At 51.2% G+C, this 27,546-nt stretch overlaps 1 protein-coding gene across 5 annotated transcripts in view; it reads left to right on the forward strand.

Moving 5' to 3' along the window:
• PRKAG2 (protein kinase AMP-activated non-catalytic subunit gamma 2) overlaps positions 1–27,546 on the forward strand; it is a 317,328-nt gene that overhangs the window by 102,557 nt on the left and 187,225 nt on the right. Inside the window, exon 1 of one of the 5 annotated variants that reach the window (XM_031665012.1) lies at positions 25,559–26,938. The exons of the other annotated variants lie outside the window; for them this stretch is intronic. Coding sequence (XP_031520872.1) covers positions 26,845–26,938 — 94 coding nt within the window. The 5' untranslated portion in view covers positions 25,559–26,844. Of the gene's footprint in view, positions 1–25,558; positions 26,939–27,546 lie in introns of those variants that run through there. 5 annotated transcript variants of the gene reach the window in all.

Raw genomic sequence — 27,546 nt, forward strand, 5'->3', positions numbered from 1 at the left:
CTTTCACTTGTCTTCTCTTCTCTGCTTGACCGAGGCTTGTTCTCAGCTTTTCTGCCTGAGTTAGTTTCTTCTTGTGACTCTTAAATGCAGCAAAACACTGTGGAAAGCTGCCTGCCCAGCACAGCTGACACAGCCCTTTGGTAAAACCAGATAGGGTTATTGCTCCCTGCACTGGGGGAATACCCTCCATGGAGTTTGGAGCATCTCAGGGGGACAGGAAGACCACAGTGCATTAGAACTCCAAGTCTGTTGAGGTCTTTCAAGTGGAGATTGGATTGGGAGTGGGTAAGAATCATGACAGAGTGGCCCAGGATGGGAGGAAGGAGCAAGGCTGTTTCTTCTGGCACAGGCTGTCCTTTTCCAATTGACTCCTGGCACCACCTGCAGCCTTCTTGGTCTGTTTGGAAAAAAATCTTGAAAACTGGCCAGGTGCAGTGGCTCACACCTATAATCTCAGCATTTTAGGAGGCTGAGGTGGGCAGATCACTTGAGCCCAGGAGTTCAAGACCAGCCTGGCCAACATGGCGAAACCCTGTCTCTACTAAAAATATAAAAATTAGCCAGGTATGGTGGCGTGTGCCTGTAATCCCAGCTACGAAGGGACGCTGAGGCGGGAGGATCACTTGAATTCAGGAGACAGAGGCTGCAGTGATACTGCAGTCCAGCCTGGGCAATAGAGAGACTCTATCAAAAAAAAAAGAGAGAGAGAGAGAAAGAGAGAGAGAGAGAAAGAAAGGAAAGGAAAGGAAAGGAAAGGAAAGGAAAGGAAAGGAAGAAAGGAAGGAAGGAAGAAAGAAAGAAAGAAGAAAAGAAAAGAAAAGAGGAAAGGAAAAGGAAAGGAAAGAAAAGAAAAGAAAGAAAGGGAAGAGAGATCTTGAAGATCAAGGGTTCTAAGCTTTATTGATGAAGACTTACTTCTGATTTATTTAAGCTTTGCCATTGCTAATGGGGTTTTGGTGGGGTCATTGTAGGCCGTATTCTCCTTACCTCAAGAATATCCTAAAATATGGGCAGGAAGCTTGGCCTCTTGAATGATGACAAGGGGCTGGATGACACAACCTAGAAGTATGGGGGAGTTTAGCTCTCCACAGAGTAATACTTGACCAGTAGGAACTATGGCTTTAAGGAAGCTGGGCAGAAACCTCCTTCTCCTTGATGATGGCTGTGGATCCCCCCAGATATAGTTCCTTTCTTGAGCCCTCCTGGAGTAGTCCCATGGGACAAGTGAACACACTTTCTGAGCTCCCCTGCTCTTTATTCTGATTATTTTATTATTTGCAGCTTATCATGCATCAGCAGCCAGCATGACAACTCATTTCATTGCAGCTTCTCCTGCCCTACCTCACCCTGATCTTAATCCTTGCCTCAGGCTCTGCTTCTAGAGGAAAATGGCTGAGAAAAAAAGGAGGCTGTGGAGAAATGAGAATCTCTGGGCAGCAACACTTAATTGTGGGTCCATAATCAGAATAAGAAGGAACCAGAGCTTCAGCCAGTTCTTCCTTTGAGCAGATCTAAGAAACATTTGGTTTCAAAAAAGTCAGTGAGTAATGACTCACGTCACAAAGTGACTTGCCACAGGATTTAACAATTAGCTGGTACTCTTTGAGCCTCACTCATATGCACTGATATCTAAGTGAATGTGGATGACTACAAATCATGACAGGTGTATTCATTTGCCAGGGCCACTATAACAGCACCACAAACCGCATGCATTAAACAACAGAAGTTGGCCGGGCATGGTGGCTCACGCCTGTAATCCCAAAACTTTGGGAGGCCAAGGCAGGCAAATCACTTGAGGTCAGGAGTTTGAGGCCAGCCTGGCCAACATGGTGAAACCCCATCTCTACTAAAAATACAAAAACTAGCCGCACGTGGTGGCAGGTGCCTGTAGTCCCGGCTACTCGGGAGGCTGAGGCAGGAGAATCGCTTGAACCCGGGAAGCAGAGATTGCAGCAAGCTGAGATCGGGCCACTGCACTCCAGCCTGGGTGACAGAGCGAGACTCCATCTTTAAAAAACAAAACAAAACAAAACGGAAGTTTATATCTCAAGAGGCTGGAAGCCTGGAATCAGGGTGTGGGGAGGGCTGGCTCCTTCTGAGGCTGTGAGGGGGTCTGTTCCACACCTCTGTTCTTTCTCCTGGTCTGTGCTGGTCATCATTGCCATTCCTTGGCTTAGAGGCACAGCATCCAGTCTCTGCCTTCATCTCCACAGAGGTTTTTCCGTGCACATATCTCTGTGTTCAAATTTCCCCTTTTTCTAAGGAGACTATCCCTGTTGGACTACGGGACCCTCTGACTCCAGTATAACCCTCATCTCAACTAACTACATCTTCAATGACCCTACTTCCACGTAAGGTCACGTTTGGAGGTGCTATGAGTTAGGATTTCAACATGTGACTTTTGGAGGGACACGATTCAACCCATGACAAGGAATGGATATGTCCTGCCTGCTCCACGATCGATGTGCTGAATGGAACAACACAGGCGGTAGGTGTGGACAGTTGGAGAAAGATGAGTTTGTGGTAGGCCAGACTGGCTAGGAAAGGTGTTGTGATAAACAAAGACACTTTAGCTGGGCCTTGAAGGATAAATGAGAGGGAGCCTTCCACACAGTAGCAGACCCCACTGTCTTCAGGTGTCCGTGAACTTGGAATCCTCTGATGTCTTTTTCTTGAAACACACTAGTGCCTGGGAGTAGGTCATCGCCAGTTCCCCTTTCTAAAGTGGCCCGAGCCAGTGTTCCGAATCAGAGTGATAACTGGTCTCAGCACCCTGCTTTTACTCTCTCCTGGGACTTATCCACGATCTGGGCTCCTCGCCTTTGGTTTCCTCCTTTTTAGTGAGATGAACATGTCTCTTGTTACCAAGTACAAGTTGTTAAGTGAACTGTGTTTGAGCCTCACTTCCCACTAACCTCCCACCTACCATTGTTGACTCCAAAATGTCCCATTTTGACAAGACTCTTCCTGTAAGTTTCTCACCCACCTCACTTCTTCCCCCTCCCCACCATCATATAAAGGAAATGGATTTTTTTTTTTTTTTTTTTTTTTTTGAGACGGAGTCTCGCTCTGTCACCCGGGCTGGAGTGCAGTGGCCGGATCTCAGCTCACTGCAAGCTCCGCCTCCCAGGTTCACGCCATTCTCCTGCCTCAGCCTCCTGAGTAGCTGGGACTACAGGCGCCCGCCACCTCGCCCGGCTAGTTTTTGTATTTTTTTTTAGTAGAGACGGGGTTTCACCGTGTTAGCCAGGATGGTCTCGATCTCTTGACCTCGTGATCCGCCCGTCTCGGCCTCCCAAAGTGCTGGGATTACAGGCTTGAGCCACCGCGCCCGGCCTAAGGAAATGGATTTTGATAAATGGGCTTAACTGAGGTAAGTGAAGTTGGAAGAACAGAGGTTTCAGATCAGCAGCCCAGCCAAGTCCTTGTGCAGCGCATATGTGAGAAGTTACAGTGACACTTCTGTGTCCTTTGGGAGACTTTGGCATGGCTTGAGTGTGCTTTTTGGTCCGTTGTGTTCCTGTTCACACAGTGTCACAGATGAAGGAGATGAATTGAGTCTGAAATTGCTGTTTATTACAGTTCCTGGAGATGCTATAACACCTGAGTAGGATCTGCATACAATAGCTACTCGAAACCGTTATCAAATGAATCGCCTGTCAATGTTAGGGAGGTCCCCAGTCCAGACACATGATGCCATCGTCAGCATCAAGTTAGTGGGTCAGGAGTGCCAGGGGTCACACAGGAATGAAAATCAAGTTATCAGGCCAAGGCTAATTGGGGAATTAGGCAAGATGAAGAATTTATTTTAGGTGCAATTAGGTAGAGTTTTAAAATACACTGTAGGATTTCATTTAACCCTACAGTAACTGTTATGGGTTGTACTATGTTCCCGGCAAAAATGGTTGGTTTGTGGAAGTCCTGACCTCCAGGACCTCAGAATGTGACCTGACTTGGAAATAGGGTCATGGCAGGTGTAATTATTTAAGATGAGGTCATTCATGTGGGCCCCCAGTCCAGAATGACTGGTGTCCAGTGAAGACGGACAGCCAGGGAGCTGGTGGAGCTGAGACGGGGATGCCCTGGTGCCTGTGATCCCTGGAGCTGCAGGGCAGAAGGGCTCCACCAGGTTTCAGATGGTGATATGGTTTGGCTTCTTGTTACTACCCAAATCTCCTGTTGAATTGTAATCCCCACATGTTGGAGGAGAGGCCTGGTGGGAGGTGATTGAATCATAGGGGCAGACTTCCCCCTTGCTATTCTTGTGATAGTGAATGAGTTCTCACAAGATCTGGTTGTTGAAAAGTGTGTAGCACTTCCCCTTCGCTCTCTCCTTCCTGACGCCATGTAAGACGTGCCTGCTTCCTCTTTGCCTTCTGCCATGATTGTAAGTTTCCTGAGGCCTCCCCAGCCATGCTTCCTGTACAGCCTGCAGAACCGTGAGTCAATTAAACCTCTTTTCTTCATAAATCACCCAGTTTCAGGTAGTTCCTTCTAGCAGTGTGAGAACGGACTAATACAGATGGACTGCGGGCCCACACACACCTTGACTTAGGCTCCCAGCCTCCAGAGCTGTGAAGGGATAAATCCCATTGCTTAAAGCCCCCCCGGCCGTAGACAGCAGTCAGAGAACAGACACAGCAAATGTCTGAGAAAGCATAGCAGACAGGATGCTCGGCCTCTCAGCCATGATCTTCTCTTGTTTTCAGTGAAGCAGAAGGCAGGTGTGTTACCTTGGTGTCCCCACTCCAGCCTCCCCATGCTTCACAGATGGGGAAGGAGTCCCTGTCTGTCCCCAACCTTGAGGCCTTGCCTCCACCTGCTGGCCCTGCCCCCACATCCTGGGGCTAAGCCCTGACCATCCTGGCACCGCCTCCACCTCCTGGCTCTGCCCCTGACCCACTTGCTCCTGGGAGCATGGTTGGGTGAGAGGGAGGGCAGTGTCAATGGGTCATGAGGTCTCCGGACTCCTGGTGGGACTCATGAACTAAGGAGTTGACAGCACCCATGTAGCCATCGCAGTCCTGGGACGTCTCTAGGCACCTCCCTGCTCTCCCTGGGTCATCTGACAGGTGGAGAGCTCTTGGCAGTGGGGGGTGAATGGTCAGAAAGTACTGGGTGGTGGTAGCAGGTCCCTAGGCCCTCAGCCCAGGTGTCAGCAAATCGGAGCTGGAGTTGAGTGCTCGTTAGCTTAAAGGACAAAGCAAAATGAAAAAGCACCCAGGGAAGGGCGCCACTCTGGGTCTCTGGACAGCTTTTCTCCCTCCTAGAGTGCTGGTCTTTCCATCACTCTCCTGGGCTGGGCCGTGCTCTGGCTTTGGCCCAGGGCAGTGGCCTGAAGTGTCCTCTGTGGCCATTAGAGCTGTGATTGCAGATTTGTCAAGCGGCTGCTGCACAGATGTTTCCATCACCACTTTTACTATGTCATTCCCTTGCTGGAGACGTTAGAAAACTCGAACTGCTTGCCAGATCAGAGCCAGCCTCACCCCCCAATTCAGACCCCGTCCACCTGCGCAGACACTGCCTCCCTCCTCTGCCAGGCTCTCTGCCCGTCCCAGCCCTGTCTAACTTGGTTTTAACTTTATTTGTGCCCCTCTCCACCTGGAGTGTGCCTTTGTCTCTTTTAGACACCAACTCCTGTAGAGACGCACAAGGAGGAAAGCAATGAGGCTGCATGTTCTGTCCAGAGCTTGTGGGTTTCCAGCCTGCAAGCCCCAAAGGGAGCCTGGGCTCAGAGCACTGTCAGCTGCAGATGGGTGTTAGAGCTCATCAGGTGACACAGGCAGCAGCTATAGCCCTGGACGGCATCAGCCAGACCGGGCACGGCAGCTGGAGACAGACAGCTGGGTATGGCTGGCACAAGAGGGAGGGCAGAGGCCCAGGGTCCATGAAAGAGGCCAAGGAGGCATGTGGGTCACAGAGGCCCAGAAGAGTCCCTCAAGAGAGGGGATGATCAGCCCTGGAGGTTCGACCAGGCTTTGGACTTGGCAGGTCATTGGTGATTTCCGAGAGAGCAGCTTCAGCAGCCAGGAAGGGAAAGAAAGCGCGTGGGGCAGTGGCTGAGGAGCCAGCAAACTTCTTTCAAGACCCTGGGGTCAGACGTGCAGGTGGATGCATCTGTGCCAGGAGCTTGGTGCTTGTGCAAGAGCCAGGAGCTCCTCTGCCTCTCCCAGCCCACCCCTGCGGTCAGGGTGGGACCACATGATGGAGTTTCGCCAAAGGGAGAGGACAGTTGTCACTTCCCACCCAAGACATCAAGAGCAACCTGTGCCCTCGACTCTGTGACTCTGTGCCAGGATAGCTGGAGGTGGAGACACAGGTGAGGAGGGAACGGGACAGCGGGAGACCTGCCTCAGCATGAGACCTGCCTTGGCTGCGTCTGACTGTGCATGGCCTTTTTAGGTCAAACAGCCAAGATTCCGGGGCTTAGTTCTTACTGTGGCACTTCCGAGCCCGTCTGACAATTAAGGCGAGCTGGTAGCGAGGGGATGGATTCACGTTAATGGACGTTTTCAGTTGGTTCATTGTAAGATGGGAGAACCACATGCAAACTGAGAGGGGAGGAGCCGGTAGAGGGAGCAGGGACAGAGCTGTCACGACTCGGGAGCCCTGCCCATCTCTAGTGCTGGCTTTTGTCCCGCTCAGGCTGCTGGCTCATTTGCTTTAGGGGATGCCTCCCGTTTGTCTCCATGGTCCTGATGAGGCTGCTTGTCCTCCCAGACCTGCCCTTACCCCAGCCAGCCATCAGTCAGGGAGCCGCGCTTTGGGCATGCGTCTGAATGTGCCGTCTGCTCTGTAAAGGATGCTTCTTAGGGTTACAGATGGACCTCTCTTGTGTCCCCCACCCCTCAGTGTTTAGCAGTGAGCTTCAGTGGGGTTTGAGTCCAATTCTGAACACATGGCAATCCTGCAAGGCAGCTGCTCGTCCTGGCAGAAGGCAAGTGGCTTGTTCTATAGCACACAGCTCAGGGGTGCTGGTCGATGTGTGTGGGCTAGTCTGCCCCAAACAGGATGCTTGGCATAGTTTGCCTCTTTTCCACCAAACCCCTGTATTTTGCTCCCATGAATAGCTGACCTGCCCATGCCAGCCTCCCTAGCCCCTGTCCTCACTGAACTGACACTGTCTCTCAGTGGTGGCTCCCTTAGAGGCTCCCAGTGGGCCACAGCTGGGCTTCTTGTGCCTGCTCCTTAAGCTTACATATACATTGTATATGTAAGAATTGACATACATGTGTGAGCACGTGTGTCAATGCTGTGAGATAGCCAAGGCTCCTTCCTTCATTGGGCGCATTCTTGCAACATTTGCCTGCCTACTGCAGAAAGTCATTTTCCACCCTGGAGATGCGTGTGGGGGAAGCTGCTGCCCTCGGCTACCACACAGGGCCTTCCTCTCGTCTTCTCCCCACCTGTCCTGGACCCTTTCTACCCCTAAGTCTATCACATTTGTCCGTGTGCACAGTTTCTTCCTCTCTGAGGTGCGCAGCAGACTGTGCTAACCCATCGGACAGTGGCTGCCTCTTGTTTCTTCATAGCAGAACCTGGTTTTACTCAGGGCCTGGCCCCAGGCCATGAGCTGTAGTTGGTCTAGTTCAGTCGAAAGTATCCCTTTCCCACATGCCAGTGAATGGGAGAAGTCGGCTAGGGTTTTAAGAAAAACGTGCCTCCCCTAACAACAACAAAAAAGACACACGAGGATAAATTTCCTTTTCTTCCTTTGTGGTGTGGGGACATGGTTTCTAGGGCCACGAGGACAAAGGTCAAGGCACAAGGTGGCTGAGTAGAAAGTTGGGCAGGTGATTCTCCACGCAGTTGGCAGCGCTGATGTCATTGCCTGATGGGTCCTCCCGCCTGTTGCACAGGGAAACTCAATCCACTGAGACCACAGCATCGCAGCAAAGAAAGAGTTAACTGACATGAGTTCGGCCATGCCATGCAGGAAACAGTTATCTATCAAATCAAGTCAGTCTACCTGAAGGCTCGGAGGTTAGCAGTTTTCATGGATAGTTTGGTGGGCAGGGACTAGGGAATAGGTGCTGCTGATTGGTTGGGGATGCCTTCAGAGGGGTGTGGAAAATGACACTGACTCCGCCTCTGGGTGGGGCCACAGGACCGGTTGGGTGGTGAGTCAGGAGTCCAGCTGAGGTCAACTGGTTGCCAGAAAAGCAAAAGTCTGGAAAGACACCTCAAAAGGCCAATCTTAGGTTCTCCAATAGTGATGTTATCTACAGGAGTAATTGGGGAAATTACAAATCTTGTGACCTCGGGACAATGGCTGCTTATCATTTAACGACACCTACATCGTAGCAGAATTTAGGCCCCTCTCATAATCCTAACCTTGCGGCTTCTCATTAGTTTTGCAATGGTGTTTTAGTTTGGGGAAGGGCTAGTATCATCCTGGCTTTAAGGTTAAACTATAAACTAAATTTCTCCCAAAATTAGCTTGGCCTGTGTGTGCCCAGGAATGGGACACTTGGAGGTCAGAAGCAATATGGAATCAGCTATGTCAGATTTCTCTTAACAGTGATAATTTTGCAAAGGCAGTTTCACTAAGCTGACCTGCTTTGCAACTGCCTGCCTACTAACTGGTCATTATTGTAGGTGATAAGCATCCTTGTGGTTTAGCCTCCTTCCAGTTATTTTTTTCTGTACCTGCCATTAAGCCATCCTAACTTTATCCTGACACATCTCCTTGCCCCAGGCGAGCTGTGGACAAGGTGTGCTGTTTGGCTGAAGGCAATCATGGCCAAGCTGGCAGAGCTAGTCTGGAATCTTCCAGACAGAGGGCTGGAAGAGGGGTGGAGCACGGGAGCACAGATAGACTTTAACTGCCCCCATGTTGTCAAGGAAAGGAAAGCAGAGTGAGAGACTGGGTAGTGGGGTGGGTGCTGCTTTGGATAGAATGGCGAGGGAAGTCTTCTGTGGTAAGGAGACCACAGTGGAGCCAGAGAGAGAGCCACTCAGAGGTCTGGGGCAGAGGAAATGCTAAGTACATGTTAGCAAAAGCCTCATGCTGTAGGGCAGTCCCCAGCTTTTAAAAAACTCTCTCACCCAGGCGCAGTAGCTTATGCCTGTAATCCCAGCACTTCGGGAGGCTGAGGTGGGCGGATCACCTGAGGTCATGAGTTCGAGGTCATGGCCAACGTGGTGAAACCCCATCTCTACTAAAATTACAAAAATTAGCTGGACATGGTGGTGTGCATCTGTAATCCCAGCTACCCGGGAGGCTGAGGCAGGAGAATCGCTTGAACTTGGGCAGCAGAGGTTGCAGTGAGCCGAGATCCTGCCATTGCACTTTAGCCTGGGAACAGAGCAAGACTCTGTTCAAAAACAAACAAACAAACAAAAAATGCCCAACTCTGTCTCGAAGAAGTAAGCAAGCAAGCAAGCAAGCTGATGGAGACAGGCTTCTGGGAGACCCAGCTGCTCAGGTCTGAGCTCTGCCTGCTGTGTATTCACTTCTAGGTTCTGTCTGGCACGCCTCCCATCTCAGCTTCCTTTTTTAAAAAAAGGAAAGGCTAATTTTTTATAAATTCCCACATAATCTGCAATGAACGGAGAAGCTCTGTAGGAATGACTTGATGCTACCCCACCACAGTCAACATCTTGGGACAGCCGCTCAACCTGGAACCCCGTACTAGAAGGAAGAACGTGGATGTTCAGTCTCCCCCTCATTCAAGACAATGTGGACTCAATATTGGACGCCTTTTCACCTTTATTTTCTGAATGTTTGTTTACATCTGATTTCACCTGTAGAAAAAGTCTGGGTGAGAGAGTAGGTCTGGGTTCCCTTGGCCCTGGGAACAACTGGCCAGGCTGAGCACATCTCTGGTTTTTCTGGCTTTGTGACAGAGTGACCACTAGGGGGTGACATAGCCTCACATGCTGAGTCTGATGCTGGGAGCAGGTTGCTCCTGCCTGGGGGAAAGCAGCAGGAGTCGTTCCTACCTGGGTTTTTTCCAGCGTGTGAACCTTCACATGTGCCTCCCAGACAGAAGAAAGCTGGTGTTAGGAGCAGACGAGGATACCTGCCTGCCCAGGCCTTTCAAAGGGGAGTTGTCTGGCACAGAGGACATTCACCCGCACCACGTTATGTGAGAACCTGCTAAGTGCTGGGAACTGGGGATGCAGCAGTGAATGAGCCCATCCCTGCCCTCGTGGGGATTCCATTCTAGGGACAATCGGTACCATATGTGGAAAAGTGTTATATGTCCCAAGTGCCAGGAGGAAAAACAGTCAAAGGAGAGGGGCTGCAGGGGTGCTGCTCTATGTGGGCAAGTCAGCAACGTCTCTGGCATGGAGACGTTTGGCCAGTGGTGATACAGCCAGGGAGAGGACTGGTGAGGGCCATGGCGTGCCTGGCGGCGGGACCCGTAGTGCAAATGTCTGGAGACGGGAGCAGCCTCTGAGCTTGCAGGGAGCTGGTCAGTGTGGCCAGAACCAAGTGGGGAGGGAACAGGTGCAGGAGTGAGGTCAGGGAGTGGGGCGGGGCCTCGCGGGAGAGGTCAGGATTCCAGGTTTTAATTGAGCGATACAGAAAGCCATCGGATGTCGATCGGATGCAATGCAGACAGATGTCTGGCAACTGTGCAGGAAAGAGATTGGTAGAGACAGGGCTGGGGCGAACAGCGAGGGGTGTCTGCGGTGGATCTGGAGATACATTAGTGTGGTCTCCCGCCTCCTCAGCGACCTCCTTCAAGTCCTGCCCGCTCCAGAAAGCCTTCCTGGATTCTGTTTGCCTTGAGCAATCTGCCAGAGCCCTGAAATATAGCTGTTATTTTAAGTCTCTTTGCAGTCTGTGTTCTCTCGTGATAATTTCCTATTGCCTTCTTGTCTCTTTAAAAATCACATACTGAGCTTTTCATGCACTTGCCTCTTATTTTCCCAAGCTCTTCCAGTTCATACCTCCTCATCCCCCCAGGACCAGTCAGTGCCTTCGGGGTTTGGTACCTTCGGGGTACATGGATGGTCACCCAACGTGGAAAGAACGCCATATCTCTGGGGACTTTGGATCTCCCTGCTCTGTTTTCCTGTCTGTGGGCTCCCAGCTCCTAGAGCTCAACATGCCCTTATCCTTTTCCCTCCTCCCTCAGATGGAAACGGTTCTGGCAAAGATATTTAAGATGGACATTACAGAACTTAAAGGTGACATATTTCAGGGGTAGTCGACACATTTATCTCATAACTCAGAGAGAATTCCTAGCATCAAAACCAGATGCCACAGATTCTCTTTTTGTAAGCGACTGTCTTCCCAGAACCCTAAAATCATGCAGTGGTGGCTTTTAGGGAGTGAGACAAGGTGGCCTTTGGCCAGCTGGCCCCCACGGAGCAAGAAATGGCATCTTGTCTGATGGGGGCAGCAGGGCACACCCAGTAACTGCTACTGACGGAATCAGCCCTGCTGGACGTTGGGACATTTTCTCTGTCCTACTAGAAAAAAAAGAGTTGAAAATCACTGACCTAGACAGCCACCTACTTTGATTACACTGAAGGCTACTCTATGTGATGACCGTGGTGTCTGGTAGGGACAAGCACAAAGCAAAAGGTGGAGAATATACTCCGACAGCCGGGGAGTTTGCCGCTGCCCAGGGAAGGTTTGTAGCACTGAGCTGGTAAAGCAGGGCCACAGGGCCTCATTGCAGCAGTGGTTTCAAAACGTTTTGACTGCAGCCCACAGTAACAAATCCATCTGATGTCATAATCCAGCACGTACAACACATCAACAAAAACCCCATTTTTTTACTAAACAGTATTGACCCCCGACTATGTGTTTTCTTTTCGATTCTATTGTTTCAGCTGCTTTATCTGACCCACACAGTTGATTTCATGATGGGTGGTGGGGGCAGTGGTTGCGGTTTGGAAAACACCACCCTAGATGGTCAGAGAACAGCAGAATGCGTCTGGAATGCCTTTGAGGCGAGTCTGGTTTGGGGGGTTCTTGAGGCACAGAGAATCCACTGGATGGAAGTCAGTGCTGGGTTTCTGCCAGAGATGAGGAATGGTACATGTTCCCCCTGTCCGTTTCCAAGACCAGCTCACAACTATGACCAAGTTCATGTGTATTTTGAACATCCAAAGAAATTTAATTTTTTCTGTTCGTGGTTGGATCCAAATCTCCCATTCCACATGGCTGACCCCCAGCCTGGGGCGGGCGCTGTATCTCATTCTGCTACATCTGGGGATCTTTTCCAGAGGGTCTGTGCTGAGAGCTGTTTGAAATTCGAATGAGTCTTTCAGAGAAGTTTATTTAACTTGTAAAACTTCGGGTCCTTTCACACCATTTCCGCGTTGGATCACACACAGCTCTTCCTTTATATCCCAGCAACTTGAGTTTATTTTTCAAATAAAAGTCTGTTTTCCTGTAAAATGCCAAAGGTTTTGTGCTCTGTGTGGAGGAATGAGCCCAAGCTTTTAAGACTTTAATCTAGAGCCTCTGAGTCTTGCATTTCCATGCCACGGGCTCCCGAGGCTGAGGAGCACCCCGCTCCAGCTTTCCCTGCAGAACAAATGCCAGGCAGTGGTTCAGCGGGCATCAATAGGGCCATTGTCCCTAAATACAGAGCAAGACCAAAAACCAGGGGGTCAGACTCGAGTAATTTTAGAACTCCAGAATTTAGACCTGAAGCTTGCTGCTGATTACTCGGCAGAATTGCAGCACTGACCCCTTCCGAATCGTCTCCTGCAGATGGCCTTCGCTCAGCTATCAGCCCGGGTCCTACCTGGAATAGGGCTACTCTACATACTAAAAGCAGATGGAGTTTAATACAAGGACGTCACAGTTCTGATTATGTGGCTGCGTGGTTATAAAGGTGAGGAAAGAGCTGAGACTCCAGACTAGAGTTTGGGAAGCGACCCAGCTATGAGTAAGGAAAATCCTTTCCCACCCCAGGTGGGAGAAGGGAAGAGGGCAGCGCCGGGAGCCCTGGCGGGGCTGGAACCAGGAGCTGCAGTTGGTCTGTCTGGCAGGAACGGGAGCCAAAGGGACTGTAGCTAAGGTCAGATGTTGCCCAAGGTGTCTCCCTGTCCCCTGCCCAGTGGGAGCCTGGACACGTGGCAGCAGGGGTCAGAGGTCAGCCCCTGCATCTAGGCAGAGTAGGGGTGAGGATTGAGCATGAGAGCAGCGCAGGGTACCCGCTCGCCTGGAGGCACCACTGAGTCATTGCGTGTGCCTGAGCCATGTGCTGAGCTGGGTGCCTGAGATGCACCCACAAATCCATCTAAGGTCCCTCCCAGCATCGCAAGGACAGGAAACCTTTGGTGCCTTGGAGGCAGAGAGGTTCCTGGGGGAGCTCTGGCGGCTCCGACGTTAAAAGGAACCCACACTTCCTTCATTGCAGTCACACGTGTGATGTGTGCTCCTGGGGCATTGCTCGCGTGCCCCACACATGAGTCATTTTACTCCTCATTTTCAGAGAGGCCACTGGGGCCTGTGGGACTCTACTTAAGCTGCAGAGGTGAGACCTGCTTTGGGGGCAGAGGGGCCTGTGGCTGCTGGCGTCACTGCTGGTCCAGGAGGAGAGGCCTGAGAAGAGGAAGAGACCGATGGGGGATGGGAGAGGAGGCGGGAGAGGGCAGTGGAAGTATTTGTGTTGCACACGAGTAGAGACACTGAGGACTTTTCTCCACTTCCACCCGGGAGGGCCCTGCAGCCTCCTGGAGGAACCTCGTGGCGTGCACAGGTGATTTATATCATTAATACCAAAGAACACGAGCGACTGCTAAACTGAGTTGCTTTAGGCACGGCTGTGAAGCTGGGGAGGCGCGTGAGGGGCCGTGGCCCCCGTGGGAGCCCCATTGCTGCCTTGGAAATGACTCTGCCTAGCAAGGAGAGGGGTCTCTTCAAACAGGAGTTGACAAATGTTTCCTGTAAAAAGCCAGATGGTAAATGTCTTAGACATCGAAGGCCACGTGGTCTCTTTTGCAACTACGAAGCCATAGACAAAGTATAAACTAATGGTGCAGCTGTGTCCCAATAAGTATTTATAAAAGCAGGTGGCCAGCAGGATTGGGCCATTGGGTAGTAATTTGCCAACTCCTGTTTTTAAAACATAAATCTGATCATGTCATCTGCTGTTCAACCCCTTGATGCCTCCCCAGCACGTTTAAATTAAGTCTCCAAACCCCACCACACATGGCCTCTGAGGTCCTCTGAGGTAACCCTGGGCTGGCTCTGACTTCATTTGGTGCACACCCACCCCCCATCTTCCTCTGCTCAGGCTCCCTTAGATGCTCAGCATGTCCCCCAGGCCCTCTGCCTGAAACACCCTGAGATGCTCAGCATGTCCCCAGGCCCTCTGCTCAAAACACCTTGGAGCCAGAACACCCTTGAGGCTGTGCTGTGCCTCCCAGATTCCCGATTCCTTCAAGAATGAGGAACTCCCTCCCAGCTGTGGGTGTGACAGACAGACAGCCCTCCGCTAAGGAGCGCCACATCGCCAGCCTTCAGCCCCTCCCAGAGCCGGTCTGTGCCCAATAACCGGCCGATGTATGGACATAAAGGACCAGCCCCCGGTCCCCGCTCAGGACAGCTCTAAAGGGGCATCCGAACGCCAGAACTCTCTGTCGGGGCTTCACGGAGTCTCCATCGCTCCTCTGTCGGGCCCGAGAGCACTCCCTGATGTATCCAACGTGCTCATTTCCATCCCAGAGCCTGCCTCTCAGGGAGCCTGCAGCGACCCTGCCTGCAGATAGACACAGGTGGGGTCCCTTCCTTAGGTCTCTGCTCCATCGTCCCAATAACACAGTGGCCTTCGGAAGGAAGGGAGGCAGGGGAACTGAGGGGACCCCGAAGGTAGGGCCTGGAGAGGTGCTGGGGAGTGAGGTACTCAAAGGTAGGGCCTGGAGAGGTGCTGGGGAGTGAGGTACTCGAAGGCAGGGCCTGGAGAGGTGCTGGGGAGTGAGGTGCGGCAGAGTGGGGGCAGGTGGGCGGGAGAACAGGGACCATATGAAGCCAGAGCCCAGCCTCCCTCAGGGCTGCACCCTGTGAGTTGTACAAAGGGCCCTGGGTCTGTCCGAAAATGTTGCCATGATCCAGAATTACTGTGAGCTTTACCCTTTACCCGACAAAAAAGATTGACTCTGGCTTGCCCAAGGCTGCCCCTAAGCCCCAGTGCTGGCCCAGCTAATGCGGGCACCCTGGTCCCCCTTTCACTGGCCCCCGCTGGAGCCTTCCGGACCAGGGCAGCTGATGAGGTCTGAATACTGGGGCCGAGCAGACTCCAGAAAAACGTGACTCATCTTGCCTGCCCACAAAGAAAGGAAAAGTATGTGTGGCATCCAAGTTTCCTGAAAAGTTCAGCCAACACATTGCAGAGTTATGCAGCCTGACACCCTGTGTGGTCCCTGGGGACAGCGCCCTCTGGCGCCAGCCTGGCAGATGTCCCCCACTAGGGCTGGCCTGCACATCCTGTGTCCAGGCCGTTATTATGATTTGGGAGAAGCCAAGGAAAAATTCCCAGAAGAATCTCCTTGCCCTCAGCGAGTCAGAGAGTCCTGTAGTTCTCTCAGGGCCTGCTTCAGTGATGCTCCCACCTTGGGAGACAGTAAAAGGCAGCACTAACATGTGCTCTCACTTAACACTGTAAGTAAGAGTGGTAGTAAGTAAGACCTGTAAGTAAGGCCCACTGTAGCTCTTTTTCTTTTTTCGAGACAGGGTCTTGCTCTGTCTCTCAGGCTAGAGTGCAGTGGTGCGATCACAGTTCACTGCGGCTCAAGCGATCCTCCCACCCCAACTTCCTGAGTAGCTGTGACTACAGGTGTGCACCATCATGCCCAGCTAATTTTTACATTTTTTGTAAAGATGGGGTTTTGCCGTGTTGCCCAGGCTGGTCTCAAACTCCTGGGCTTAAGCGATTCTCCTGCCTTGGCCTCATAGGCACAAGCCACTGTGCTCAGCCTGTATTTCTTAATTCCTTTTTAAAAATAAGACTTTAGGGCTGGGCGAGGTGGCTCATGCTTGTAATTCCAGCACTTTGGGAGACCAAGGTAGGTGGATCACTTGCGCCCAGGAGTTCGAGACCAACCTGGGCGACATGGTGAGACTCTGTCTCTAACAACAACAACAAAAATCATTAAATAATAAATAATATTTTATTTTGACAATTTCAAACATAAAGTCACAAAAATAATACAAAGAGTTCTCATATCCTCTTCACCCAGATTGCCCGATGTTAGCATTTCAGCAGATCTGCCCGTATCTCATTTCTCACGATCTCTCACTGTGTGTTTATATGAACTCTGAACCCCTGAGAGGAATTTGCAGACATCATATCCCTTTACCCCTAAATATTTCAGTGGATATTTCATAAAAACAGGGTCATTCTCCTAACCACAGTATAATTGTCAAAATCAGGAAATTAGCGCTAATATCATGCTATCAGCTAAGCTGCAGGCTTCATTCACGTTTTGCACCTTGTCTTTGGGGCATCATTTCTTGGAAGAGGGGATCCCCAGCCACACGTTTTGTTTCGTTGTCCTTTCTCTTCAGTCCCTTCATTGGGAACAGCTCCTCAGTCCTATCTCATCTGTCACGACCTGAGCCTTTTTCAGGGGGACACAGGCCAGTTCTTGTGTCGCCTGCCCTTGGCTTTGCGTTTGCCTGACATTTCCTCACCATCAGAGCCAGCCTGCACCCTCAGAAGGGCGTCCATCCGTCCATGTGCTGCCCTGGGCTTCCGCATCTCAGCCCAGGCACCCGATACGGCCGCGACACCTTCCCGGTGAAGTGCGTGCCAGTCACCTGGTGAAGGGGATGTCTGCCGCTATAAAGTTCTCTACTTGAATAAAGTACTTCCCCCTTGTCACCAGTCAGGGTTTCAGGGGAAGCTGCTTTGGGATTGTGTAAATATCTTCTTTCTCCTCAGACTTTCACTTGCTAGTTTTAGGATCGATCCATATTTCTTGCCTGAATTGTTACTATAGTAATTACAGTACTATAATTAGTATAGTAATTACCAAAAGGTGATTATCTAAATTTATCATGAATTCTACATTGACTAATGGAGCTCCTGAGAACCTGCTTTCAGGGACAGAGAATGGCCATGTCCTCTGTTTGTGAAATGCTCTGCAGCTTACAGGATATTTTTGCTATTCTATCTCATTTAATCACCTTGAAACCCTGTTAAATGGTCTCTCTTATGGGAGAAATGTGGAAGAATAAACTAGCTCAGAATTGCATGCCAGTGGGTGAACCGATGTTGCTTTAAGGTTCTATGTTTGACCTAGGTGTTTTAAACCTTTCTACCTGTCACCTTGTTTTCAAATATATTTCACTGTAAGAAGAAACAGATCTGAGGCAAACTTCAGCTCAGCCCCCCTCATAATCTAAGCTAGGGGTTTCCTCATGAGTGACATGCAGGAGCAGGTGGATTGCTCTGTGACCGGCCCAAGTCCGGACACTGGAAATCCTGCCCCGTCGCCTGGAAGTCAGAGACCACAGACCAAACTGGCTTTCTGCTGAGCCCGGGAGTTAACCGGGTCCTTCTCCAAGGCTTCGGTGCATTCCCAGCTCACTTCAGCATTTGTAAGAGAATTGAATAACTTAAAGAGAATTAAACAGAAAACCCAAATGGCTGGCCTGCAGAGCTTCCGAATCTGGTTTTCAGAAACCGTTGCCTGGTGGCCCCTGTTGAGCCAAGGGCTCAGCTTCTGGGCCATGGAGCAGCTGGAATCAGGGCAGGTTCTTGCTGGTGGAGCCTTCAGAGCTCTTGGCCTGGTGTGCTCTTGGATGCTGAGCAACTGCAGGGATGCCAGGCACCGTGAGAAGGGACTGCAAAGGGTCCCACCGAGCCCTCATGGGGGAATGTGATGCCCCTTCCAGATTTTAAGGAGATCCAGGGATTTCTTACTTTTTGGGTGCTGCATTTCGGCATGCTAAAAATAATTATTGCTATTGTTTTTCGCCTTTTTAGTACTTATCTGTGTTTTTAAAATCAAGATGCCCCTGTTGTCTCTGCCAATTCTCAGTGGCATTAGATATCGCTGGTGTGAGTGGAGCTGTGTGAGCTGAGGTGGTTTGTCTCTGCCAAAAAAATCACCCTCTTGTCACTCAGAGACTCAGGCTCCAGTTCCTGTGGTCACCACGAGGCTGTGCGTGACCATGAGTGTGTCGGGCTGACGTGGAACAGAGGCATGGGGGCCTGAGTCAGGACGGAGGGCGCTCCACAGAGGTGCCGGCTCATAAACACCTCCTGGGGCAGGGACGGGGAGGCCCCAGAGAGGCGATGTGGCGATCTCAGAGTCAAGTGCAGCAGTGACCTTTAGAACTTTCCATGAAATATGACACAGTATTTTGCAACCGGCAGGAGAGCTCTAGCAAATATGTGCTAACGCGTGTTGCTGCTCCGTGGCCTGGAGGGGGACCCGTGCCCTCTTACATAATGAGATGTGGTTTGGAATGCAGCCGTGCAGGGGGCTGCGTGCTTTTCAGGTACTGCCTCGTGATCCACAAAGGTTCAGGAGGAGCCGGAAGTGTTTGAGTGGTGCGTCCTCACCTGCTTCTGCAGCGGTCCACCCAAAAAGTCACCTTCTTGTCACTCAGAGACTCAGGCTCCAGTTCCTGTGGTCACCAGGAGGCTGTGAGTGACCATGAGTGTGTCGGAGCAGGGGCAGCCCGGCTCCTGATGCCCCCCGGATGAGGAACCAGCAGAGCCAGCATCGACCCCCACAATCCCACAGGCTGCCCACGGATACTGGGCAAATCATTGAGCACCTCTGAACTCCTGGGTTTTAAAAAAATTTTATCTCTTGAACTGAATAGTCATGGCTGGCCTCCCTACCAAGCAGCACGGTTGAGAAGAATGTAGGAAACCACTGTGGGCAAAGTCTCCAGCTCTGTACAGCTGCAGGGTGTGGGTGACTAGGGTTCCCGCTGCCCTGCTCTGCTGGCAGATCTCTTGGTTGGCTCCCAGGCCTCAGCCTCCCTGCCCTGAGAAGCGCCAGTCTCATGAATGAATGGAGGCATGTGGAGGGAGGGTGGTTACACCGAGTCTCAGTGACTTTTCTCTCATCTGGGTCCCCAGTGACAACTTCAAAGAAACTATTTGCAGCTTCACATAACATGCAAAGTGGCTTCAATGAGAAGGAAAGCTTGGGGTCTTTTTGAAAATTTGGTTTTGATATAATTGGAAGTCCAGAGATAGGGTGAGCTTCAAGGGGCTTGACCCTGTCGGTATTCATGGGCTGCCTGGAGGAGGAGGCAGTTTGGCCTGATGAGGCCCTCGGCTCTCAGACACCCACTGCAGGGGTGGGGTGGGGAACAAGTGGAGGCTGGGCGCCAACCATGGTGTCTGCAACAGAGACCCAGAGTCCCATTCACCAGGTGACAAGGCTGGGGTGGGGCTCCAACCTGCAGCCTGGACTAGCACCAGGTTAGTGGGACAACATGTGCCACATGTCCTAGCACTTCTCCCATGCCATTGGAATGTGGCCCCCGGGGCACCGGTGGAGAACCTCCAGCAATTAAAGGGTTTACTCACATATTTTGGGTCACCAGAGTTTGGGGGTGGGGGTTACATATCAGAGCCACAGGAGCGCCATCACGTCTCTCTCGTGGAAGGGTGGACACCTTCGCGCCATTTATCCTAATGCGCAGGAAGCAGGGGTGACCACGCTCCATCTGCGAGCCCATCTGCAATTCCCCTGACTTCTCCTTCCTCACCTCTCTCGCCCCCAGCCCCGCTGTGTAGTGCACAGTCTGGCTGTGGAATGTTTTGCAGCATCCAGATGGGGGTGCTGGCGCACCTGGTAGAATCCAAGTATTAGAGTGAACGGGACCCAGTGCCATGGCCTCCTGCAGCCCAGCCCTGGCTGGCCAAGCCTGAAGCCCTGCCGAGGGCAGGGGAGCAGTCAGCACAAACTCCCCGGCTCCAAAACAGCCGCAAAAGTGTCCCCCAGGAACAGGACATGCTGCTCCCAGGGCTGCCGAGCGTGGAGCAGCAGCTGGCTTGCTGTTCCCTGGCCCACCATGCTGCTCCTGAGTCACCTGGAGGAACTCAGTAAGCGCTCCTTTCCTTTCTTCTGTGGGTGAGATCCCTGCCATGGGGGAGCTTTCAGTCTCACTGGGGAGAAAATTAAACCAAAAGCCAGAAAACAATGAAGCACACTAACAGTGTGAAACGCCTCGTGGTGCTGTTCGTCCACACTGTTTTATTTTTCGAGTTGTCAAAGGTAGGTTTGTAGTCAGAAATCTAAAGAACAGCCACCGGAAGACACATGGAAAGAACATGCGTTGAATGAGCTGAGCTCTGATGTCACCCCTTCCCAGATCTTATAAACCTAGTGTCGGAATGGTGACCTGGAAGCCTTGGCCACACAGCATGGGGCATTGCTAAGAGATAAAGGCATCTGGCACCCCAGTTACCTGGTCCCGTGCCAGGCTTTGGGTTGCAGCACCAACCAGGGGTGTGAGTTTTAAACTGTGATCCAAAAAGGCCCTGGCCCTTTTAAAATACATTAGAAAATACGGTTCCTATTTGGGAACCATTCGTTCCTTCCTTTTTCAGCCCCTCCCTTCAAAAAAGAATTCTGAGTGTGGAAAGCATTCTGTCAGAACGAACTCTGAGCGGAGTCACAGGTGTGGCAGCGAGTTTCCCCTGTATTCATGTGGGACCAGCGGCTGGCAGAAACAGAAGAGGGGGTTTGGCGTCCCTGTCCACCTGTGAGTGGTCAACTTTCCCCCGCCAACATGTGCCAAAGAACGGGTCCTCAGCCCCTGCCCTGCAATGGGAAGGTGCCACCTCTCCCAGCCCATCAGCGTTCATCACTAATCATGGGATCCAAAGCTTTGTTCCTCATGTAAGGAATTTCAGGCCTGTGTGAGTCAAACAGAAAGACCCCAGCAGTGAGGAGCTTTTCGTGCCCCACCTCTGTGCTCGGCCACCTCGAAGTGGCCTCGGGGTGGAAGCGGCCGGCTTTGTGCTTCCAGAGCATGGTGCACCCACGTGGCAGGTCACCTGACTCGTCCAGTCTGTGTTAGGAGATGGCTTTAATGCAAATAAGGACTTTTTTTTTTTTTTTTTCCCGAGATGAAATCTTGCTCTGTTGCACAGGCTGGATGGAGTGCAGTGGCACAATCTCCGTTCACTGCAACCTCCGCCTCCCGGGTTCAAGTGATTCTCCTGCCTCAGCTTCTCGAGTAGCTGGGACTACAGGTGCCCACCAACACACCCAGCTAATTTTTGCATTTTTGGTAAAGACAGGGTTTCACCGTGTTGGCCAGGATTGTCTCGATCTCTTGACCTCTTGATCCACCCGGCTCGGCCTCCCAAAGTGCTGGGATTACAGGCATGCGCTGTAGTCAGGATTTTTAAACATGCTGCTTCTTTTGCCTTTTAATTTCCCAGCCTGAAATCAAAACTCAGGATGTAGAAAGAAATTATTTTCCAAATCCCTTCAGTCCACAGTGGTCCTCGAGAGTCCTGTGGGATTCAGGGTAGGGTGTTCAATGGCTGACGAATTTTCCCGTGCACATCAATGAGAAAGTATGGAATAGTGGAAGGATGTGAATTTGGGAATCAGGGGTCCACATGAGGGGCAAGTCCATCTTCTGTCAACTTGCCAGCTGTGCCATCCTGGTCAAACTAGTTCTCTGACCCTCAGTTATTCGTCTTTCAATGAAATGTTGTTAATTATGCCTGCCCTGCTCATGTGTGGGAAGAATGAAATAAAATAATAACTGTAAGGTGACCAGCACCGCAGCTGGCGTATGCTAGGCATTCAGTAAATGGGAGTTATTATGTTAGTAATAAAATACGGTTCTTAGAGGACAGGAATGTCTGAATTATTTGTAGTACCCCATCCCTTCAATCAACAACTGCCCTGTACACTTGCTAGAGGTTTAATAACTACCTGTTGAATGAATGACCATTTAAACTCAAGCACAGAACCATCAGGCCTGCCTAAGTTGCTGGTTATTTTCCACACAAATTTAAATACATTTACCTTCAGTCACTAAACTTTGAAATGTTCTTTTTTTTGTTTTGTTTGTTTTTGTTTTTGTTTTTGTTTTGAGACAGAGTTTTGCTCTTGTTGCCCAGGCTGGAGTGCAATGGCGTGATCTCGGCTCACCACAACCTCCGCCTCCTGTTTCAAGTGATTCTCCTGCCTCAGCCTCCTTAATAGCTGGGATTACAGGCACGCGCCACCATGCCCAGCTAATTTTGTATTTTTAGTAGAGGCGGGGTTTCACCATGTTGGTCAGGCTGGTCTTGAACTCCCAACCTCAGGTGATCTGCCTGCCTCGGCCTCCCAAAGTGCTGGGATTATAGGTGTGAGCCACCGCAACCGGCTTTGAAATGTTCTTTCTGTCCGTTGTATTATATAGTGTAAGAATAGTACACTGGCTTAAACAAAACCTTTTCATTTGCCTTTTAATCAAATCTGCCTCTTTCTGATTGGGATACTTGTTCAGGTCTTTTCATAAAGATGTTTTGCTTTGTTTTATTTTATTTTGTTTTATTTTTTGAGACAGGGTCTCACTCTGTCACCTAGGCTGATGTGCAGTGGCAGGATCATGGCTCACTAGAGCCTCGACCTCCTGGGCTCAAGCAATCCTCCCGCCTCAGCCTCCCAAAGTGCTGGGATTACAGGTGTGAGCCACCACACTGGGTGTTATTTTATTTTTAACTTGAGAAAACAATTTTTGTTAGAAGCTGATTTTTTAAAAAGAAAAGAAAAAGACATCTACACATGAAACTCCTAAACTTACCTACTTCCAGAATTCAATCACAGTACGTTTGGGCTACTGTATTTAACAACAGAAATCATCCAACAGTATACCGAGGACCCAGCTGGCGGTAGATTTTGTGGCTTGTTTCTGAAGGCTGGGGTCCCCCACTCCAGGCATTGATTTGGCCTGGCCTGGGTTCTCCCCTCTTCTTCACACCCTCCAATCCCGAAGGCCAATCTCAAGTTCCCCTTCTCCAGGCAGGGCCACACGGGCCCTCTCCTCTCCTTCCTTTGTGCTGGCGACACTTGCAGCCACGGCTCACATACTCACAGCTTTTGCATGCAGTTAGCATTGTTTATCTTGGTCTCCAGCTCATTTGCAAAGTCACTGAGAGCAAGACCTATTTTGTGTGTTCATTCGTGCATCCGTGCTACAAATACCTGATCCCCATATCTATGTATCAGTCCCAGCAGGAGAAAGGAGGCACACTGAACTTTTTGGATCGTTGGAGGAGAATTGAATAAAGACACTACTTTCAAAGGTGTGGGCAGGCTGCCAGGAACCCCCAGGGCTGGTGTAGTAACTCGGGTTCATATCAGCAGGGCTGCTGCCAGTGCTGTGCCTGAACGATGAAGGAGCGGGTCCCTGACCCAAGACAGAAGGCTGGTGGGGGGGTTTCTTTGAGAGGAGCTGAATTCTTCCCTTGGGAGATGACACAGTGAGGCCAGAGTGACTCTGCAGGGATGTAGGGGGCTATGACAGCCTCAGCTCCTCCCTCCTTCTGGCATCTGCTGTGCCCACTGTTGGCTGCAGCTAACCAGCAGCCTGGGAGGAGCCTGGCCGTGTAGCCCCTCCAGTTGGCTCCACCAGGGAGCAGGGGCAGCTGGAGGGACTGCAGGGGTTCTGGGTGACTGTCCAGTGCCTCCCAAAGTAGATGCCTTGCTGGAGGCTTGGGAGATCCCCACGATGGGTGAGGCCTGGGCCCCTACCTTTTTGGGGTTCCCAGTCTTCTCTGTGGTACGGGCCACATTCACATATAGAGTAGAAGAGCTAAAATCTTTCAAAGGAGGGAAAAGTCCCTTCTTTGGGGAGTGATGAGGGAGGCTTCACGGGGGGGAAGGCACGGTCTCTGAATTGGGCTGTAAGGGTTTCACAGGGTTTCAGCAGGCAGAGCTGAAAACCACGGGCTTAGGAGGCAGGGCAAATGGTGTAAACGAAAGCGGGTAGGTTAGAAAATTCCAGCCAGGTGTGGTGGCTCACACCTGTAATCCCAGCACTTCGGGAGGCCGAGGCAGGTGGATCACTTGAGGCCAGGAGTTTGAGACCAGGCTGGGCAACATGGCAAAACCCCATCTCCACAAAAAATACAAAAATTACCTGGGCGTGGTGGTGTGCACCTGTAGTCCCAGCCACTTGTGAGGCTGAGGTGGGAGGATCACTTTGAACCCAGAAGGCAGAGGCTGCAGATTGTGCCATTGCACTCCAGCCTGGGCAACAAGAGCAAAATTCTGTCTCAATATAAGTGAGTGAATGAATGAATGAATGAATGAATGAATAAATAAAGGCTGGGTCATGCCTTGTAGGACTTCCTGACCTTACAACATTCAGCACAGCACCAAGTAGACAGTTGTCACTCAGTCCATTTGGTAGAAATTGCACGAGAAAAGTTGAGACCATAGTTTCTTGATCTGTTAAGCAATGGTATGACTATGAGGTCACTCTAGACAGAGATGGGCCAGGTGCCCTAGGCGGGAAAGGACAGACTCACACATCTTGACAGAATGGGTCAGGTCCAATCACTTGAGCAGTTGCTCTACCAGTCAATGGCATCTGAAGTGCTAGAAGCAGCTCCAGGCACACAGGAGCCACGCCAGGGCCGACCAGGCTTCTTGGGAGCTGGAGTGTGTCTCCTGTGGATGGAGGCCCCATGGCAGTGGCAGATCTGGGCATCTCTGGCTTCTGTGGATGGTGGCCCCATGGCAGTGGCAGATCTGGGCATGCCTCTGGCTTCTGTGGATGGTGGCCCCATGGGAGTGGCAGATCTGGGACGTGTCTGGTTTCTGTGGATTGTGGCCCCATGGGAGTGGCAGATCTGGGACATGTCTGACTTCTGTGGATGCTGGCCCTGTGGGAATGGCAGATCTGGAGCATCTTTGGCCCCTGTGGGTGGAGGCCCCATGGGAGTGGCAGATCTGGGATGTCCCTGGCTTCTGTGGATGCTAACCCTGTGGGAATGGCAGATCTGAGGCGTCTCTGGCTTCTGTGGATGGAAGCCCCATGGGAGTGGCAGATCTGGGGTGGGAGCTGAGATTCCAGGGGTTCATCTCACAGGGTAGAATCGAAGACTTCCTTTGGTCTCCCTTCTGCTGTTCTAGCCTGGAGCCATCGTTATCTCATCAGGCATCTGCAGTGACTGGGCCAACAACTCCAGTGGCACTGAGCCCTGCAAGTGAAAGAGGCGAGAGAAAAGGCATGAAAAGCAGCCAGACCCAAGTTGGGAGGCTGGACCCGTGGTTCCTGGGGAGGCCTGGGCTCCAGTGGCAAGTGGCTGGGGTGCTTCCACCGCACACCCCATCCCCTCGTTTTCGGACGAACCGTAGATAATAACAATTCCACTGAAGAAACTGATGGCGTTGCAGTTTTGGGAGGTTATCCCACCCTAATGGGCGGCCAGGAGAACCCAGGCTACTAATCTTTAGCTCGGGGGTTATTTAACTGGTCTGACATAGTCTCCTCCTCATGTGCATAGTCATTTGAGAAGAATCAATTACTGTGAGAGGTTCAGACTGTTGGAACTTGGCTAAATCTCTCTCTCTCTCTCTTTTTTTTTTTAAATAGAGATGTGGGTTTCATTATGTTGCCCCGGCTGGTTTTGAACTCCTAGGCTCAAGCCATCCTCCCACCTCAGCCTCCCAAAGTGCTGAGATTACAGGCGTGAGCCACTGTGCGTGGTCCTAGACTAAATCCTAAAACGACCTGGTCTTGTCTTAGTTCACTAAGGGGGAAACTGAGGTTCAGAAATGGGAAGTAACTTTTTGATGGTCACAAAGCTGGTTAGTAGCAAAGCAGATAACTTTAGTGAAGCTGTCAGCCAAAAAGTCGAGGATTTTTTTTTCTATCTTGTGCTTCCAAAGTTTGTTTTATTAGTTGCAAAACATATACAAATTATAAATGTTTTAGGTTTTATTTGATCAGCGGTTTGGCTTAGGAGTCAAGGAGATTAAAACGCCAGTCCTGGTTCTACCACTGGCCACAGGATCTTGGGGAAGTCACTTCCCTGTCCTGAGCCTGTTTCCCCATCTGTCATAGAAGGGAGTTGGACTAGATCGCTCTAAAATCTCTTCCAGCTCTGTCATGCTGCAATTCTCAGCAAGTCCAGAGCTCAAATTACGCATTTGCTGAAGACCTTCCGTTAAATTCCAGTCGGGCAGCCGTATCCTCTCCTTGAAGACGGCGCTGCTACTTTCATTGAGTGGAACCATGAGTCAAAGTAGATTCAGCAATTTCCAGCCCAGGGACTTGTGTGGCTTCTCCACCCAGCAGCAGCTGGAGCCTTCTGACCCCGTGGGGCCCTGGAACCCATGAATCAAAATAGTTGTGTGATGTCATGTCACAATGGGAATGTGCTCCGGCCAATTGGTGCCAAGAATTGTCTGCCCAGGGTGGTTTCCTTTTACAGTCTGTTTAAAGAGACATCATGCACGGCTGCACATGACTTGCAGGCTTGTGCCTCCTTTGCCTATCTGGTCTTCCCTCCTTTTTTTTAATTTTAAGGAGAAAAAAAAAAAAAAGCCCTGGAGAGTATCAGTGAGCAGCTGACCTTAACTACATCAACAAATCCCCTGCGAAGTTCTGTTTGCACTTCCGGCAGCTTCTTGCTACTTAAGGACAGCCGAGCTGACGCTCCAGCTGCTGTGGCCGGAGGTGCAGCCCCGTCAGGACGGCTCCACTCCCTGGCGCCTCACAGACTCTGGGGCTGCGGTGAGGTCGCCCTGAAGACCCCCTGGTGAGGACGCTTGGACCCGGGTTGTCACCTGAGCACAGGCTGCCACTGTGAGCTTTTGGGGTGCCCCGTGCCTGTTGGGCTGATGCTCCTCTGGCTCCCTGCCACCTGGGGCTGACACCGGTTCTGTGGGTCCTGATATGTTCACCTGTCGCCACTCCTGTGGCCACAGCTACCCATGAGGCGCTTTGGGAGTCTCAGGAGCAACAAGAAACACAAGGACCAAAATCGAAGCACGGAGAGGCGCCAGTCGGAGCCCCATGGCCTTTTCGGTAGGACTCTGCCCATTCCCGAGCCCCTGGTGGTCTGTCCTTGGGAGGGAACCCCACGGCGTGTGTGCACACCCTCCTAAACAGTAGCTGTTTCCAGCCACTCCCTTCCAACGGGGGTATAACGTCAGGCAGTGGTTAGAGGAATACGTGGGAAGTGTTTCCTTGCTGTTGGCGGTGCTGCTGTGGGGAGCCGCCTGACAATACTCTTTCTGAAGCTGTTTCCTTTCTTGCCCCACCTGGCCCCGGGAGGCTAGTGATAGATTGGATTTTCATTCATTTATGCAAAAACTGTGGCTCGGGGAAAGTAAGAGTGGATTGGCACTGTTGTTTTCAGCTGTTAAAAATGAAACGTGCATGTTTAGAGGAATCTGTTGGAGGTCAGGAAGAAAGAGGTCTTCCCAGGTTCTGTAGCAGGGTAATCTGACAGATCGTGGGCTAATGTGGGAGGGGAAACACCTGCCTAATTTGCGGCGCACGGGGAGAAGCTTGCATTGTGGTCTCCCTGGTCTCTGGCAACTTCTGCAGCTCCTTCATGTGCAGGGGGTTGGGGTCCGGGCAAATGGAACAAGTGGTGAAGCATCTGTGGTTCAGTATTTCCAAGGACCTGC

Source organism: Papio anubis, chromosome 4, assembly GCF_008728515.1.
Source record: "Papio anubis isolate 15944 chromosome 4, Panubis1.0, whole genome shotgun sequence".
Classification (NCBI taxonomy): domain Eukaryota; kingdom Metazoa; phylum Chordata; class Mammalia; order Primates; family Cercopithecidae; genus Papio; species Papio anubis.